This window comes from Microtus ochrogaster, chromosome 7 (genome assembly GCF_000317375.1).
Source record: "Microtus ochrogaster isolate Prairie Vole_2 chromosome 7, MicOch1.0, whole genome shotgun sequence".
Taxonomy (NCBI): Eukaryota; Metazoa; Chordata; class Mammalia; order Rodentia; family Cricetidae; genus Microtus; species Microtus ochrogaster.
The window spans coordinates 61,640,360-61,657,326 of record NC_022014.1 but is presented as its reverse complement, the minus strand read 5'-3'; the positions used below and the strand labels follow the sequence as shown (position 1 = coordinate 61,657,326).

Below are 16,967 nucleotides of genomic sequence, written 5' to 3'. Positions count from 1 at the left end.
CAGGAATGGGGAGAGCAGTGCTTGTGGAATGGTTTTCACTACACCCCAGGAATGGGGAGAGCTGTGCTTGTGGAATGGTTTTCAGGAGGCATGAGTCCCTGTCTCCACAAATAACACAAAAGGGCAGGGCTGGGTGTCTTAGGCATCAAGACGAGATACTTCAACACAGTTTGGTGTGGGTGGCGCTCAGGACTGTGTGGTTCTAAGACTACACGGGGCTACACAGTAAGATTCCTTAAAAACAAAATGTTAAAGCCAACAAATGAATTAAAAGAGTGAAGAGTTCCTTAGAGACCCCCAATGTCACAGTGGCAAGATTAATGGAACTTCCTGCAGTCACTGTGCTGTTCTGAACTCAGGGATGGGACAGAGCACGCTCAGAAATGTGCTCTAGATGCCACATCTCTAAAGGCTGTTAGAAGCAGGCACGGGGACACATGCCTGAGACTCCGATACTGGGGAGAGGCTGCAGCGGGAGAGTCACAAGTTCAAAGTCTCACAGACCCCTTCTCGGAACAACAAAATAAGTCCCACTCCCCAGAGAGAAAAAATGCTATGAAAACGCAATGAAGAATGGATGGTACCCACGAGCACAGGGGATGCATGTGCCCACGAGCACAGGTCCTTAACACCTAAAGTCACTTGCTGGAACTCAGCACACTTTGTACCAGGCCAAGCAGGAACATTTCGGCTCCACAGAAAGGGACAAAGGGAGGGCATTATGGAACTACTTATACTGGAAAATAGTAAGGTCTGGATGATAGCTGATTCTTTTGACTGTTCAACCACCTTCAAAGGAATTACAGAGTAAATGAAAGCAGAAGAAGCCCCAGAACTCTATGATAAAGGGGTAAGGTTGCTCAGGTCAGGAGCTAGCACTGCTACCGTTTATATGATTCTCCGCAATTCCCAGAAAGCTTTAAGGAAGACCTGCCCATGAGCTCATGAGACCGGCGACATGAAAGTTCATCTGAAACTCAAGGGCAAAAAAAGATGCTTGTGCTGAAGGTGCAGAATGGCACTCAGGCTGCGTCAGGGAGGTAAACTGAGGCAGGAGCCCTATCGGGGATGTGAGAGGCACCAGTCTGGGGTCTTGAGTGAATGGACAGAAGGAGAGGGAATGAAGCACCTCCATTCACAGCTGCTTCCTGTGGGGTCACACACAGCCACACCCCATTTCCACTACCTTGTCTTCTACACAATGGACTGCACCCAGCCTCAAATGCCAGCCAAGACAAACCCTGGCTGATGCTGCTAGTCAGGCATTTCATCACCATGAGAAAAGTACCGAAGACTTGGTGATAACACAGGACTGTTTCAGAAATTACATTAGAGACACACATAAATCAAACACCCAGAGATGACTATTTATCACCTAGGAATACATCTAAGCATTTATTAATGCATAATAAAATATATCACATAAAACATACAAGACTAAAAAATAATAAAAACAAAATAATAATTTGACAAAAAAAAATGTATGATCTCTTTCCCCTAACTTTTAGACATAGCTTGTATCAAAGAAAGGCAAGGGCTGGAAGGGAAGCCTAGGCTCCTTTTCAGCTCAGCTCACGACTGGTACTAAATTAAACAAGACTTGAATAAAACATAAGGGAAGGTCTGGCTAGGTTGAGACGGGCCTGGTCTACACTGAGAGTTCCAGGCCAGCCAAAGGTACAGAGTGGGACCCTGTCTCAGAATCTAAGAAAAAGGGGAAATGTACCAGCATTGACTTAGTCTCATTTTTCCCGATAAATTATATGTTTGAATATTTACATCTCACATTTGTCTCACAGAAACAGAAAGAACATGGACTATCAGTGAGCAAAGAGGTTCTAGAAAGCAAACGGATTTGTTCCTTAATACATGCAGCGGTGGTACTACAGTTAATTCTAAATTACACAAATTCTTCTGGAAATGAGTAATTTATGGTATACATTACATTGACTTAAGAATCCAATTTTAGCCAATCAATATTCAATGCAGCCAAAAATACCTGTATTTGTGGAACATAAAATGTCTAAAGTGTTTATAAATGACTATTCAACATTTTATACAAACCTAAAAATTCCATTTAACTCACACACACACAAAATCGAAGTCAAAGGATGTGAAACAAAGAACTCAAGTCCTGCTGTTACATCCTGGCATCTAAAGTGCAGAAGAGAGCATTTCGGACTCTTCAAAACTTATGCTATTATCCCATCTCAAACTTCAGCTTTAAAAAGTTATCTTAAACCAGATAGTGGGAGCGCACACATTTAACCCAGCACTCAGGAGGCAGAGATGGAGAGATCTTTGAGTTCAAGGCCAGCCTGATCTATGGAGTGAGTTCCAGGACAGCCAGGGCACCACAGAGAAACCCTGTCTCAAAAAAAAGGGAGAGAGGAGGGAGGGAGGGAGGGAGGGAGGGAGGGAGGGAGACAGACGGGGGTAGGGGTTGCCTTTCATTTTTGTGACAGTCACCACAACAGACTGAGGAAGGAACAACACTGGGAGTGAGCAGCACAGGCACAGCAAACGTCATGCGGGGAAAATGGCAATAACGTGAACATTTGTATTTAAGTAAATTTATAAACTGAGAAAAATCCAGCAATTCTTCAAAATTCACAAACAATCAGATACAGCCAAGGAGAGCAGCCATCTGAGAGCTTATGACCTTTTGTTTAAGAAAAAGAACAGTCAAGAGACCCCACAGTGATTGTTCTGAAGCTACCACACTGTGACAGGGCACGGTCTCAGTCAGACTATAACACGAGAATAGGCTGTCAGGAATCTGCGGCGTGTCACTAAGTTCTCTTCCGTGACCTAACTGTGAAAAGAGTAAGAGACAGACAGGCTAATGAGAAAAAATTCCCGAAAATGTGCCTGACAGATCATCTTATAAGAATGCCTACACTGCTGAAGAAAAAGATAATGAATCTGTTCTCATCAGAAGCAGACACAAGGACTGTGAGATAGTCCTGCACGCATGTGAACACAATCAGAAACACACACACATGCACGCATACATGCACAAATGTATGCGCTCATTCAACAAATGTAATATATAACTAGAATTAAAAAGTTTAGAATAAGAGTTGGGTGCTGAGGCCCATGCCTTTAATTCCAGCTGAGGCAGAGTCAAGCCAGGCCTACCTAGTAAGTTCTAGGACAACTAGGGCTACACAGTTCTATATATGGGGGAGAGAAGACGAAGTTAAAGTAAGACAGGTGTGGTGGCATAAAACGTAATCTGAGCCTTTGGGAGGTAGAGGCGAGACAATTGAGAGTTCAAGGCTAGCCTGGGCTACAGGAGACCCTGTCAAACACATCAAGTTCTACAAAAGATCCCAAAAGCCCTTTAAAAGTGAGTGTTCCCATAAACTACGGCAGTGAAGTGATACAAAGAAAAGAGATCAGTATTTTTAAATTGGGGGTACATACTAACCACACATACAAAAAAACCCACAAAATTTAGCGCACACACATTCACAAAAATGAATGCATCTAAATTTGACTCATCTAAAAGAGACTGGTGGAAACTGAATGTGTCAGCATATACCAGGTTCCTGTGGCCAACTACCCATCCTTGGTGGAGGCCGGAGGTGCAGACAGAAAAGCCAAAGACTGGCAGTGCAGTGAGACATGACTACAAGGAGGAGAATCCAGCTGCGCAGGTACGTTCCCTGAACCTACCACAGCATCTTGGAGCTGTGGATCTGAGGCCAAAGTGCTCACCAATCCACAAGCTTGACTCAGTTGCCACCCCAAGAGTGCCTGCTGTCACATCATTTCCGCTGTCATTGGGAAAAGGGCTAAGGCTCACACTATGCTATTCCATGTTTCTCCAGGGGACCCAGACAGGAGTGTGTGAAAGAGCAAGATGACTGGCCAGCCACACAACACCCAGGAAGATTGAACTGGATTAAATGCTTCTTTCAGACATCTCCACCACCTTCACTGAGGACCCACACCAACCACCTACCAGGCTTCCATTTCTTTCCTGTGCTGTCCATCAGGACCAACAGCAACTCCAAAGAGTGTTCGGTGAGGTTAAGGCTGCTGAAACACGATGTGCTATCCCAGCGCAACATCGCCACCTGCCTGATAGAACAGCCAAGTACACTCGCTTTTTAGAAATCAGCTTTTAAAGGACCCAAAGAGGCCAGAGACCATCCAGTTCTACTTCTGGATGGGTGAACTTGAAGGAGAAAACCAAATGGGATCGAAGGTTCAAAGGGGAATGGGTGATAGCAAGGTCCCGGCATCCTACGTTACCCTCCTGCTATATAAAACCCTGCCTTGGGTTCAGGAGTCCCTTGACATACTGAACTCCTCTCCAGTGCTCCTGGATGGCTTTGTTAAGATAAACACGCTGTGTCCCCTCAGTCAGGAGAGCTGTTTAACCCCAGGAAGTCAGGAAGATGTAAACAGCAACCAGCACAGAGGAATAAAAGAAGCCCACCTCTCCTGTTTTACTCTGAGAGACGAACAGTGTCTGTGGGCTAAGCATGTCCATTCATTTATGTACTGTCTACAAATACTCCTGATTAACACAGTGGATGAGAGAGTCTAAGAGCAAGGACATAAGCAGAAATGTCCGTTATATTCAATAAACTGAATCTATATACAAAATGAAGAAGGGAGACAACACAGATGGGAAAGGCCCAGAGTGACAACAGAGACAGAATTGGTGAGATGCGCCTGCAAGGCGAGGGATGCTAGCAGGCAACAGGAGCTCCAGCCAAATGTGCAGTGTGCCACCTTGATCATATCTCAAATTTAAATTATTTTTTATTTTTTGGTTTTTCGAGACAGGGTTTCTCTGTGGTTCAAATTTAAATTTTTGGGGAAGGCATTTGAAAAGTATGAACAGGGTAGCAAACATCTTGTAATCACAAAGCACCAGAGGTGAGGGCAAGGGGAGCTAGAGCTTGTGGTCACCTCACAAACATCAATATGGTTTCAAGGACAGAGGGTCAGCAGGTCAAAGCACAACCCTGATGGAGAAAGCACAACACAAATTGAAGGAGAAAACTCATTCTGATTGGCACAAGAAAACACACACACACACACAAGAACACGTGCACGCACACACAATGATTTAGTGAAGAATGTTAGTTGAGCACAAGAACTCATTACTCACTGCTTCCTGTCTGTGGACAAGGACAGACTGCCTCCATCTTCGAGCCCACACCTTTCCCAGCACGATGGACTGCGTACCCCATAGTTGGAAGCCAAAACAAAGCCTCCCTTCCTCAGGCTGTTTTTGTCAGGGCTACACACAAAGTAACCACTTCACTGGTCAACTAGACTAGCCGATTGTTTTTTTTTTTTTGTTTGTTTTTTTTTTTTTTGGTTTCTCGAAACAGGGTTTCTCTGTGAGTTGGAGTCCAGCCTGGAACTGCCTCTGCCTCCCGAGTGCTGGGATTAAAGCCGTGCGCCACCACCGCCCAACCCGATTCTTCTTAAATTGAGTTGTGGATGCAAGACAGCTTCTATCTTTTTTTCTCTCTTAATGGTTTCTTTCAAAGGGCGAAATGTTTCACTTTGATGAGCCAAAGTTTATAAATTGCATACTTGAATGGATTTTGCTATTAGTGACTTATTTTTAAAAATCTGTGCCAAACCTAAGGAACATTAGTTTCTTCAGTATCATTTTAAAAGCTTTATGGTTATTGGTTCACGAGTGCCCATCGTTCCTCTGAGAGAGTTTACTTGGTCAACAAGCACCTGTGTGAAAAGCCTATAACTCAACAGTCACTAATTCTTTGGCTAGAAGGTTTTGTTTTGTACTGAGACAGGGTCTCACTGTGTATCACCGGTGGACCCAGAATTCACTATGAAGACCAGGCAGGCCTTGAACCTGCCTGCAGTAATCCTCCTGCCTCTCCCTCCTGAGTGCTGAGATTTTAGTCAGGCACTATATGGCACTTGATTCACATAAATTCAGTAAATCTTGCTATCGGGTAGATGGCAAACATTTCTACATTGTAAAGTACATAAAGTCTTAAAACTAGCTGATAAATGCTACAGGAAAAGAATCTCACTAACATTTTGAGAGAAGTTACAAACAAACTTGGGAGAAATTGACACTGCAAAGCTAACTATACTCCAGGAAGAGAAAACAGTTGAACTTTCCATAGCCAGGCCTTTCTTTACGCTCAGCAATGCTTTCTAGTAGTTTTTAAGGCAGAGTCTTAATAATTTGCCTAGGGTGGCCTTGATCTTAGGACCTTCCTGTTTTGCCCTCCTGGGTCAATGGAATTCAAGACCTATGTCACTAGACTTAATTTTTATGAACTAATCTTTACCTTTCAATGTTATTAAAACAATTTACTATGTGCACTTTTTAAAAGAGTAATTTGTATTTTTTGCAAAGACCAATCCTGTCTTCCTTGAATACAGCGTTTTCCTTCCCCACTGATGGACGCTCCTTCCACATTCTCAAAGGTCCTGGTCCTCACTGACCTCTACCCTTTTCCTCCCTTCTTTTTTCTCCGTCCTCAGAATCTATGACCTCAGTCTTCCAGAGCTGAAACTATCTTACTAACTCAGGGAGACATCAAGCACAATGGGAGTTCCTCCTCCTTGTCCTCAGTAAGACCTAAGGAAATAAGAAAAGATACCTACTTTTCTAGATAATCAACCTGAAGTTTAAGGAAAGTAATCTGTTTATCTCATTCAAGTACACCAGAGTGTGGAGAAGCAGAAATGCAAAGAGATGGCTATGACAAAGTGTGTTTTCAGAGACAGGGAAGGCATAGAAGCCAAGCACAGGTGACGGTCTAGACCTCTGAGAATATAAGAGGCCCTGGGAACTCCACACTTAGATAGTTTGTGAGCTATATCTTAATAAAATTGAGTTTTGAGGGCTAGGTTGAAGAAAATGGCATAACCAACCATGCATAAACTTACCATGTGTTCCACAAATCATGGGAAAAAGTGGCATGTCTGTGTCAGTATAAGCATAAGTACACAGTATTTGGAATATACAGACACTAAAAATTAATTTTTATCACAAATGATAGTCTTAACTAAAAATATATTTATATTTGTTTAAATATAAATATATTATAACAATATAAATAATTAGATTCATTTCCACTTCAGAACTAAAAAAGGTATTCATTATACTACTTTGCAAGCCTGTGGAAACATTAATATTTACATGTTTCAAAAATGAAATTGCTATTTATCCAGTGGACTACGGAAAGGAAGGCAGTGGGCACCGTGAGGCACGGCAGAGTCTGCTAACAAGGGATCTGCGCAGACGGCTGGAGTAGCCACGCTGGAGTCTATCAGCGATGGAGCTAGCAGTGAGGTTCATACTGCTGCTGGAGCAAGGACATTCTTCTCACGGCATGTGTGCTTCGGGAGGAAAATTACTGTCAGATGCAGAGGATATCCCCAGTCAAAGACCACAAAACAACTTAATTCAACGTAATTAGATCCATAGACTTTATTTTCTTCCCTTGCCTGATTAAAGTGCCCTTGGAGTTCTTGGAAGAATTCAGAATAATATGATTTTTCAAGTATTCAAAGATGTCCAGATAAATCATGTGCCAGACAGATTTCATGATTGGTATTAAATTTTATCAGTTCAAAATAATTTTCGGCAGGACCTTATAACGATTAATTTTATGGTTACCAACTTAAGTCCTTCTATCTTTATGCTTGCTTTTAGAAATTCCAAATTACAGGGTAGGTACTGGAGCAACATTGTTGTAGACAGTTCTATTCCATTTGCCTGCCTGACAAATGGGTATACAGTTGGCCACACCGAACCTTTACCACAAAACCATGCTGGCACTGTCCTGCGATTCAGTGTCACGAGGAACCTTACACAAGACTGCTATTCCTCATTGACCTTCCAGGTAAGCTAAAAACAAATAGTGCTGATAAAAACCAGGCATCAAACAGGGGCCAAGTGCTCAAAACATTCAAATTCTTAATGGTTTTGCTGAGGTGTGGGGATGCCTATAAGGCAAATACATTTTTAAAAGAGAATAAGGAAATGAACTGTGTCTAGAGATATGAAATCTGCACATAAGAAAACTATCTACCATAATACTGCTGCATAAGACACAACGCAAAGGCTGGGCAAAAAGCAGTCAGTTCTACATCAAAGAATGCTCAAAACATGGCCGAGATATTTCAAGACATTTCTGAGCTATATCTGAGGCCATGTTAATGGGTGCCAGCTTGCCAAATCTGGACCACTCTGAATGCTAAAATAATTATTGAACAAATACATGCCTTTTGAAGAATAAAGAAAACCATAAAGATATACTGGTGTCCTGATCAAGTTATTAGCAAAGCTCCATCTTTGTATTCCCATCAGGCAGAGGCAGGAGGAAGGAGGCTTCCAAAGAAGGTGGTGAGCTTACCTCAAAAGCACAACCCAAGTTACCAGTGAAAGCTACACTACCCCACAGAATAAAATGAGAACACTAACACCTCTACGACAACTGAGGAATATTCTAGAGAAGAAATGGGATGCAGCATTTAATGTGCTTAAATCATAAACAGCCAAAAAATAATGAACTGTTCCAGAAGGAACTAGACTAAAAATATGGCCATTCCTTTTCCTGGGGTAAAGCCTTGTTCCAGTTGTTGAATCAACTAATGACACTAAGCTGGGGGTTGACAGTTACAAGAGCAGAATTTTTTACTTGGTATTTTAAGGGCTTCTTAGGGCCACGCTATCTTCCACGGCTGGGCTGGGCTGCAGTTCTGAGGCAGAGTGCTGGCCAGGCAAAGAGGTACTGAGTTTGCCCAATGGGCCAGTTCAAAATAAAAAATTAATTAAAAACCTAAGAAAAATGTGTCTGGCTTTGTGAAGGGCCTAAAATAAACAAGAGTCAATAAGGTACAACATATTTTAAAAATAAAATCATACTATTTACTGAGACAGACAAGTACTATAAAGTTAAAATAGTTTGCCATAATAAAAAAATAAGCTTAGTTGTGTCTCCCAAACTCCATATACAGAGTCTCACAGGCTGCTCTCAGACATCATTATGTAACCCCAGCTGGTTCCTTTTGCCTTCACCTCTCCAGCGTGAGAACACAGATACTGTTACCATATCTAGTAACAAATCCGATTACAAATGCCGCAATGTAGCAATGTGTGGTAGTGTGCTGGGAGGAGCAGAGCCACCGGCTCTGTGAAAACAAATCACCAATGCTGATTTTAGGCTAGTAAGAAAAATAAAATAGACACTGTGTGCACTGTGATGTTAGAATAAAATGCTGAGTGGAAGAAAAGGGGACAACAAGGAAGAAGGGAAGAGGGAGGAAGAAGGGAAGAGGGAGGAAGAAGGAGAAAAAGAACAAATGAAGACCATGATGATGATGACAAGGATGAAAACTAAATAGATGTAAGGCTCCATATCTAGCACATAATAAAATAACCAATAAATCCTACAAAGAAAAGTATTGTGAAAATTCATGCTTGCATAGCTGTATGCATAAATGTTAACATTTAGGCTTCTGCCTCCTGTGCTGGCAGACAACTGTAATCCAAACACTGAGGAGATGGAAGTAAGAGAGATCAAGGCTATCATTGGCTACACAGTGAACTCAAAACCAACCTGGGCAACGAGAGACCCTGTCTCAAAATATATTTAAAACAAACAAACAAACAAAATGGTCAGGTGGTGGTGGCACACACCTTTAATCCCAGCACTTGGGAGGCAGAGGTAGGCAGATCTCTGTGAGTTCGAGACCAGCCTGATGTACAGAGCAAGTTCCAGGACAGGCTCCAAAGCTTAAAATAATCAAACAAACAAACAAATAAAACCTGTCTAGAAAAAGAAGGGAGGGAGGGAGGGAGGGAGGGAAGAAAACCAAGCAAAAAAAACTTCCTATTTACAGTATGGTCACCTGACATAAACAAAACAAAACAAAGTCTAACAGAAGGTCCTCAGAAACAGAGACCAACTGAAAGCAGGGTTTCATTTGTAGCAACAAAGAGTGTTAAAACACAAGAAGGACAAAATATCTACTCAATTATCAATGCTTTTTTTTCTAATCTAGGCTTTTCTTTTAAAAAATGATTTGTGTATACTTTTTAATTATGAGTGGTCTGTCTGCATGCATGCCTGCAGGCCAGAAGAAGCCATTAGATCCCATTATAGACGATTGTGAGCCACTGTGTGGCTGCTGGGAATTGAACTCAGGACCTCTGGAAGAACAGTCAGTGCTCTTAACCACTGAGTCATCACTCCAGCCCAGTCAATACTTTTTAAAAGATAATTTTGCTATTTATTAGTATGTATGTGTGTGAATATCACATGTGTACACATGCCCATAAAAACTTGAAGAGAACAATGGTTCTCATGGATTTTCTGGACTTGTGGCTGAAGGAGGCCTGATGCAGCAGGATGACCTGTCTGATGATGCAGGAGGTGTGAGCTTCCTGATGCAGCAGGAGGTGTGGGCTGCCTGATGAAGGTTCTAGGATCTGATCTTGGCTCCTCTGGAAGAACAGCAAATGACCTCAACTGCTAAGCCATTTCTCCAGTACTCACCAACATTCTTAACAAGGTGGGTACTTTATTAGGTATGCATTAGGACAAAATGAGGTATTTTAATTTATTAGAACTCACTCTAGCACAGAGAATATTGTTTTCTCATAAATACTAATCTCCAAACTGATATGAATCTTGAAAGCCATATTACACAGAGAAATCACTTCAGGAAGAATCCACAACTTACTTTGGCTTCGGTCTCGCCCCTGTGAAGAGTATATAGGTGATGGACAGCACTTTGGGATGATGACCAGGGATGAGTCAGAATTTGGAAGACATGAAAGTCATGGCCAAGAGTGTCTGTTGTGACTAAAAGCATTCCTGGAAGATAAAAAGCAAAGGATAAAAATAAAAATGATTATGTATGTGGTTAAGATACTTACAGAACAACACGTAATATTAAGTATTATGAAAAAAGAAAAGGAAATAAGGTTATGAAATAAAAGACTTAAAATAAAGCACATTGTTTCTATGAAAGTCACACCAATACCAACAGAGTGCAACCATTAAGGAATAGGATGTCTTTATGTAAGCAGAGGAAAAAAAATTTACATACAGAACATATAGTGTTCACAGCGATTGTCAGAACATGTATGAGGGTTGGGAAGAAAGCTGTTTTGCCTGAATAAGGATCTGAGTTCAATCCCTGGAATTCAAGTAAAATTGCCTGGTCTGGTGGTACAGCATTGAAGACATGGAAACAGAGAATCCCTGGAACTGGTCGGTCTAGCCTAAGTGATGAGCTTCAGGCCAACAAGAGGCCCTGTCTCAAAGGAGGTGGACAATATCCCCAAGTACAATAGCCGATGTTGTCTTCCTGTCTTCCATAAGCATGGACGCATGCACCCAGACACACAATTTAAAAAAGGAACAACTGATTTGAAACAAGGTGCCACCACGGAGCTTACTTACACACCCCATCAAGTTCCAACTTACACTGATCAAATTCCTAGGACCCTCATGGAATGTACTCATTTAAAATTAGTCTTTGCTCAGTAAGATTGCTACACATTTCTCCTCCCAGCTAGGGGAGAGATGCGCCCAAGAGATCAAGACCAGCCTGGACAACAACTGAGATCCTGTACCCAAACTAAACGAACCAACTAACTCAACATTAGGGTAGGCAGAAAGGATTATCAGGTCAAGGCTCTTGCTGCCAAACCTGGTAACTCCAATTTGAACCAGGGACCCACAAGGTAGACAGAGAGACCCAACTCCCACAAATTGTTCTCTGGTCTCTACAAACACACGCACACACACTCACCTGCACTCACACACAAACACAAGTGTAATTTTAAAAGTCAATAATGTAAAAATGATTTCTACCCGGACATGATATTTGTTGAAATAACACATTTTATCCATTTTCCACAGCCAAAGGAACAACATACAAAAGGTTGTTTAGTAAACATGTTTCTTGTGTGTAATAGCTTGGAGATTTAAACTATATCTACAGAAGTTACTGCTTCAAACATATAAGGCTTTGGTTAAATCTATAACATGAAAAAAATAGATTAGTAATCAAGGCTACTGTCCCCACTGAGGTGAATGACTTTCTAAAATTAAACTTACCTTAAGTGAACACAGAACATCTGGCAGAGAAAGGCTGGGTGGTTAGACACAGGCATATACTGTATGATTACACCAGGTTCCTCTCTTGATCTTTCGGCATTTCCTCGTGGTCCAGATTCACATGTACTTCCTGAACATGCAGCATGGTACTGTCATCTGCAGTTACACTACGGTCACAGCACACCAGACCTCCTAGTGCTGACAATCACTGCACAGGGGTCTGTCTGTAGGTTCCATATGTGTGACCTGTGTGCTTCCGTGCCTGGCTACTTCAAATATCAAGATGTTGTTCTTCTTTCTGAATAATATTCCTTCATGTACAGAGGTCCTATATTAATTGATACTTGAACCTGAAATCTGATCTTCCTGCCTGGGAGTAAAGAATAAACCTGTCGCACACTGCTTTTTCAGATTACAAACCAATGACTTTAATTATTTCATTTACTCCATTCTAACTTAGCCCATTTATCAGTGGAGTTAATGAATTAATCTGCTTGTCTTTACTTTTCCCCCAATGTTTGGCTTTATGTATGTACACATACATACTTCTTTTTTTCTATTTTGGATTCCGTACTACTACTATTAGGATTTCTCTGTTGTCTTGGCTATCCTAGACCAGGCAGTCCACAAACTCAGAGATTAATCTACTCTGCCTATCCAGAGCACATATTATTTCAGGTAAGGACATGGGAGTGCTGGAATTAAAGGCGCACACCACCACAGCCCAGCTCTTTAGAATGATTGTGTAAATTGCTAGAAATGGCAGCGAGCACAGTTCCCGGCTCCCACAAACTGTGCAGCTGAGTTTCCCATATTTGAGGAAACCGCAGAGATCGGCAGACCTATGGTACAACAGAAGACAACTACCCTCGTGATCATGCTGTCTCCCTACCAAGGAAGTTAGAAAGCTTTCTTTTTAATTATTTAGCCGCTGGCTTTAAGTTATGGTTCAGAGGGCCCTTGGGATATAAACGGACTGTTCCAGAGCATGTCCTGCATGCACCAGGCTTCCAGCGGCTGTCCCTTTGCATTTTTGTGTCAAGGGTTTTACTGTCTTATAGAAATGAAAGGGCATGAATGGGCAGCACAGGCGATCAGGGCCTCACCGACACCAGAGGATACTGTCCATCTGAGTGTGCAGTTTCCTTGGTTAAATGTAGCTCTCGGTGATGCCCTGAGTCTCAGATGCCATTTTTCTGGGCTACATACATTTTAGATGATGAAAAGTACCAATTATTTTAAGTTATTTAATAAGGGATAATAATTGGTTAATACACATATTAGCTTCTCTCCCACCAAGCACCCAGTGATGGCAAGAGGTCACTGACACACTCCCCACTCCTTCCTTACTATGACTCAAGCTATGTGTGTCCATGCTTAGTCACAACCACGTGTTCTATCGAAGGCATGCTTTTCCCACTCCTGCTTTTGGCTCCGTTACAGTAAGTTTTAGTAAGCATTAACTCAACGGATATCGTCTGATTCTATCTTCCCACCAAAAAAAAAAAAAAAAAAAAGTTTTGGGCACTTGAAAAACAAAGAAACATCACAGTAATGGAAGAAAAAAGAGGACCTTATTATTTATACTAAAATATACACTCACACACCACAGATGAGCATCAATACACTTTCTTCCAAACAGCATTCTACTCAAAAGGAGCATTTAAATGGAAAGCTAACCAAATCAAGGCCACTACTGTTCTACACGTGAATGGCAATCACACATGAGCATTTCTCAACATGGATCTGTCTAGTTGTTCCTATGTCAACCACTCCAACCTGTAGGGCAACAGTCTTTAACATATGTGTCAAGACCTGTAAATGCATATATGTGCCTATCTCAGATGCTATCCGCTTCCATTTCTCCAAGAAAATTTGGCTTCATAACCCATAAATGAGTTTACATGAATCACAAAGCTTTTCAACTATAAAAGCGTAAAAAGGCAGCGAGGAAAGGAAGAGCTAGTGTAGGTCTGCAGAGTCAGGTGCTTTCTTTAATTTACCATTTGCGCTTTCACATACATTCTGCAAGGGAAACAGCAAGCTCCTCTCTTCTAGAAAACAAGTTTAAAAGCACATATACATAAAAGGAAAAGTCATGCAGAGTAGACTGTGGCTTCGGAACTATTTATGCGGCATCAGAAGACTAAACCAGACGCTGGCCTGGCCATAAACTAAACCCACGCCCCAAACGAGGTGCCAAGCCACAAAAAGCATTTGCGTCATCTGGGAATACAAGGAAAAGACAGGCTTCTAATTATAGGGCCTGGAAGCGGAAGCCCAGAGTGATTAGCTGTTTAGGCGCTGCTGTGTGTTTATCTGGAAGCTTCCTCTCCCTCACTCTCAGCCTCAAGTTTGATAGATGAGCGTTAGTGTTGGAGGTGGGGATGGAGCTGCTGATGGTACACGGTGTTCTCCAGAATCTGAGGTAGCTGCAGAATGAACATTAAGGCTGTTGTGGCTTCATCAGAACATAAGTCTTTTCAACTGGGCGTCAGCTGGTTAGACCAAAGAGTGAAATTAAAGACTAGCAAAACAGCACTGAACAGAGGCTATAAAATCTTGGAAACACGATTTTTCTTTTTTCACATATCCTATTTATAACACCTATCTAATTGTGTGGTTCTTTATCATGTACATGCACGGAAATCGAAAGACGAATTACGAGTTACTCACACTCTCTTCCAAAAAGAGCCACAGCACAGACAGCAGGGTCAGAAAGAAGTCTTTGCGGAAGTCATACTGTAGCGGTCATTAAAAAAGTCTGTATTTTATTTTTAATTCTTACAAGATATTATTTCTGATCAACACTTGCATAATTGCAAACTTACAATGGTATACAGTCAAATTTGGAAAAAACAAAAGCAAAGAAATACAATCTCAGTATCGATAGAAATCTTTAGCCAGCTCAGACTCCATAAAACTTTTACTAACATGGTGGGTATTAAAGTCGACTAATTGAACACAGGCACATAACAAGGCTCTCAAAGCTCAAGGGCCCATGTACACAGCAGCCATTTCTCAGCGTGCTCTCTCTATGTAGCCTTGGCTGTTGTGAACCTTGCTGTGTAGACCACAGAGACCCACCTGCCTCTGCCTCCCCAGAGATGCGATTAAAGGCGTGCACCACTACCAGTCACTACCCGCAGGCAGCATCCAGTTCTAAACTAACCCGTACCCGCGATTTCTCTCCCTGAGTCATATTTTTTCCTGGTTAGTTTGGCTTGCTTTATTCATTCATTCATTCATTCATTCATTGGGGGGGTGCCTCACACTGTGCAAGCTCTCTGCAATGGGCCTGAAGCATCAGTTTCTTCAATAAGTATAGAAGCATGTTCCGTAGGCTTTTTAAAGAAACAGATAATCAAACTCAATATATTCTTCCGATTTAGGAGTCCAGAATATAAATCTTTATAAAACACACTACAAAACATCCTGTAAGAAACAATGAGGTAAAGAGAGCTAAGTAAAACAGAGATGATTGATTTGACGCCTTCCCAGTTGTCTAAATCTGTAACCAACATAGTTGAAGTTAAATAGATGGTATTACACACATGCATTTCACACAGAAAAGTCGGACTCCCTCTTTCTTTAAATCAGATCCAAGATCCTGCCTCTTTGGCAGTTAGAGAATAAAATGTAATAGTTTTGATTTCATTCCCTCGTTCTTTGACCTTAACATCTGGAATTTCTAGGATTATATTAGTTCCTCTGGCTCTCACCGTGATTTTTGGTTCTTTGTTTTGTTTTCTAATACAGGGTTTCTCTGTGTGGGCCGAGCTGTCCTGGAACTCACTCTGTAGACAAGACTGGTCTTGAACTCACAGAGATCCTCCTGTCTCTGGCTCCCAAGAACTGGTATTGACCAAAAGATTTACCAATAAGCATTGTGAACCTAGGTATGCTTGCACAAACCTAATCTCAACACTCAGGCTGAGGGTGCAATATCAAGAGATCAAGGCCGTGCCAGGTGGTGGTGGTGGTGGTGGTGGCGCACGCCTTTAATCCCAGCACTTGGGAAGATCTCTGTGAGTTCAAGGCCAGCCTGGTCCGCAAGAGCTAGTTCCAAGTCAGGCAACAAAGGTCAGGCCCTGTCTCAAAAAACAAAACAAAACAAAAAATTAATGAAAAAAAGAGAGAGATCAAGGCCAGCCTCAGCTACAAAACAAGAGCCTATCTCAGCACCAAAAATAATTACTATAATATTAGTATCTTCAATAGGCTTATGTTAGCATTTAGGAAATTTAATATGCTTTTATCATATTTAGGTATATGTTTATAAATGTTATTTTTCCAAATGTTCAAGTGTATTTTTATTAAATGCTAGAAAAAATTGAATTTCTTAAGTTTTATTAATATACAATGATTATATTTGTTTTATGTTCTCATTTTGATGAGTCTAATATCAACACAGTTATTATCAAGAAAAAGATAAGAGACCTCAGAGACATACCCCTAATATGTACAACTATCACCTGTCCCTGCCCCTAATCCAGCACTACCCCCAGACTGCCTTCCTGTAATGGGGTTCACATCGCCTGCTGAGACGAAAAGACTGTCTAGGGGCTCACGTGGGGTTTTCAAGTCCCATTCACCAAGGAAGAACAGCATTTGTTCAGTTGTTTATATTACAGAATACGGGATGCTACCATCTCTATAGCCATTCTTCAGGGTTCCCACATTCTGAACATAGCCACCTAAACTGCTATTTATTCAGTATTCAGCACGACTTTCTGTGTGGCTGTTGTACTTCTCTGAGGTGATGATGTAAAAACAAGGTGAATTTTGAAATTCATTTAAAAAATGATAATATCTTACATTGCCCACATGCTTACCAATCTCAACCATTGTATGTCTTTATTTTTTTGTTTTTTT

The 16,967-nt window shown here is 41.5% G+C and overlaps 1 protein-coding gene and 1 pseudogene across 3 annotated transcripts in view; both read right to left on the bottom strand.

The window, feature by feature from the left end:
• Bcas3 (BCAS3, microtubule associated cell migration factor) overlaps positions 1-16,967 on the bottom strand; it is a 498,657-nt gene that overhangs the window by 335,809 nt on the left and 145,881 nt on the right. For all 3 annotated transcript variants that reach the window (XM_026780237.1, XM_005350452.3, XM_005350453.3), the window contains exon 14: positions 10,708-10,841. In XM_026780237.1, the coding sequence (XP_026636038.1) occupies positions 10,708-10,841 (134 nt within the window). The remainder of the gene's footprint in view (positions 1-10,707; positions 10,842-16,967) is intronic.
• Positions 12,845-12,995, bottom strand: LOC113456413 (annotated as a pseudogene).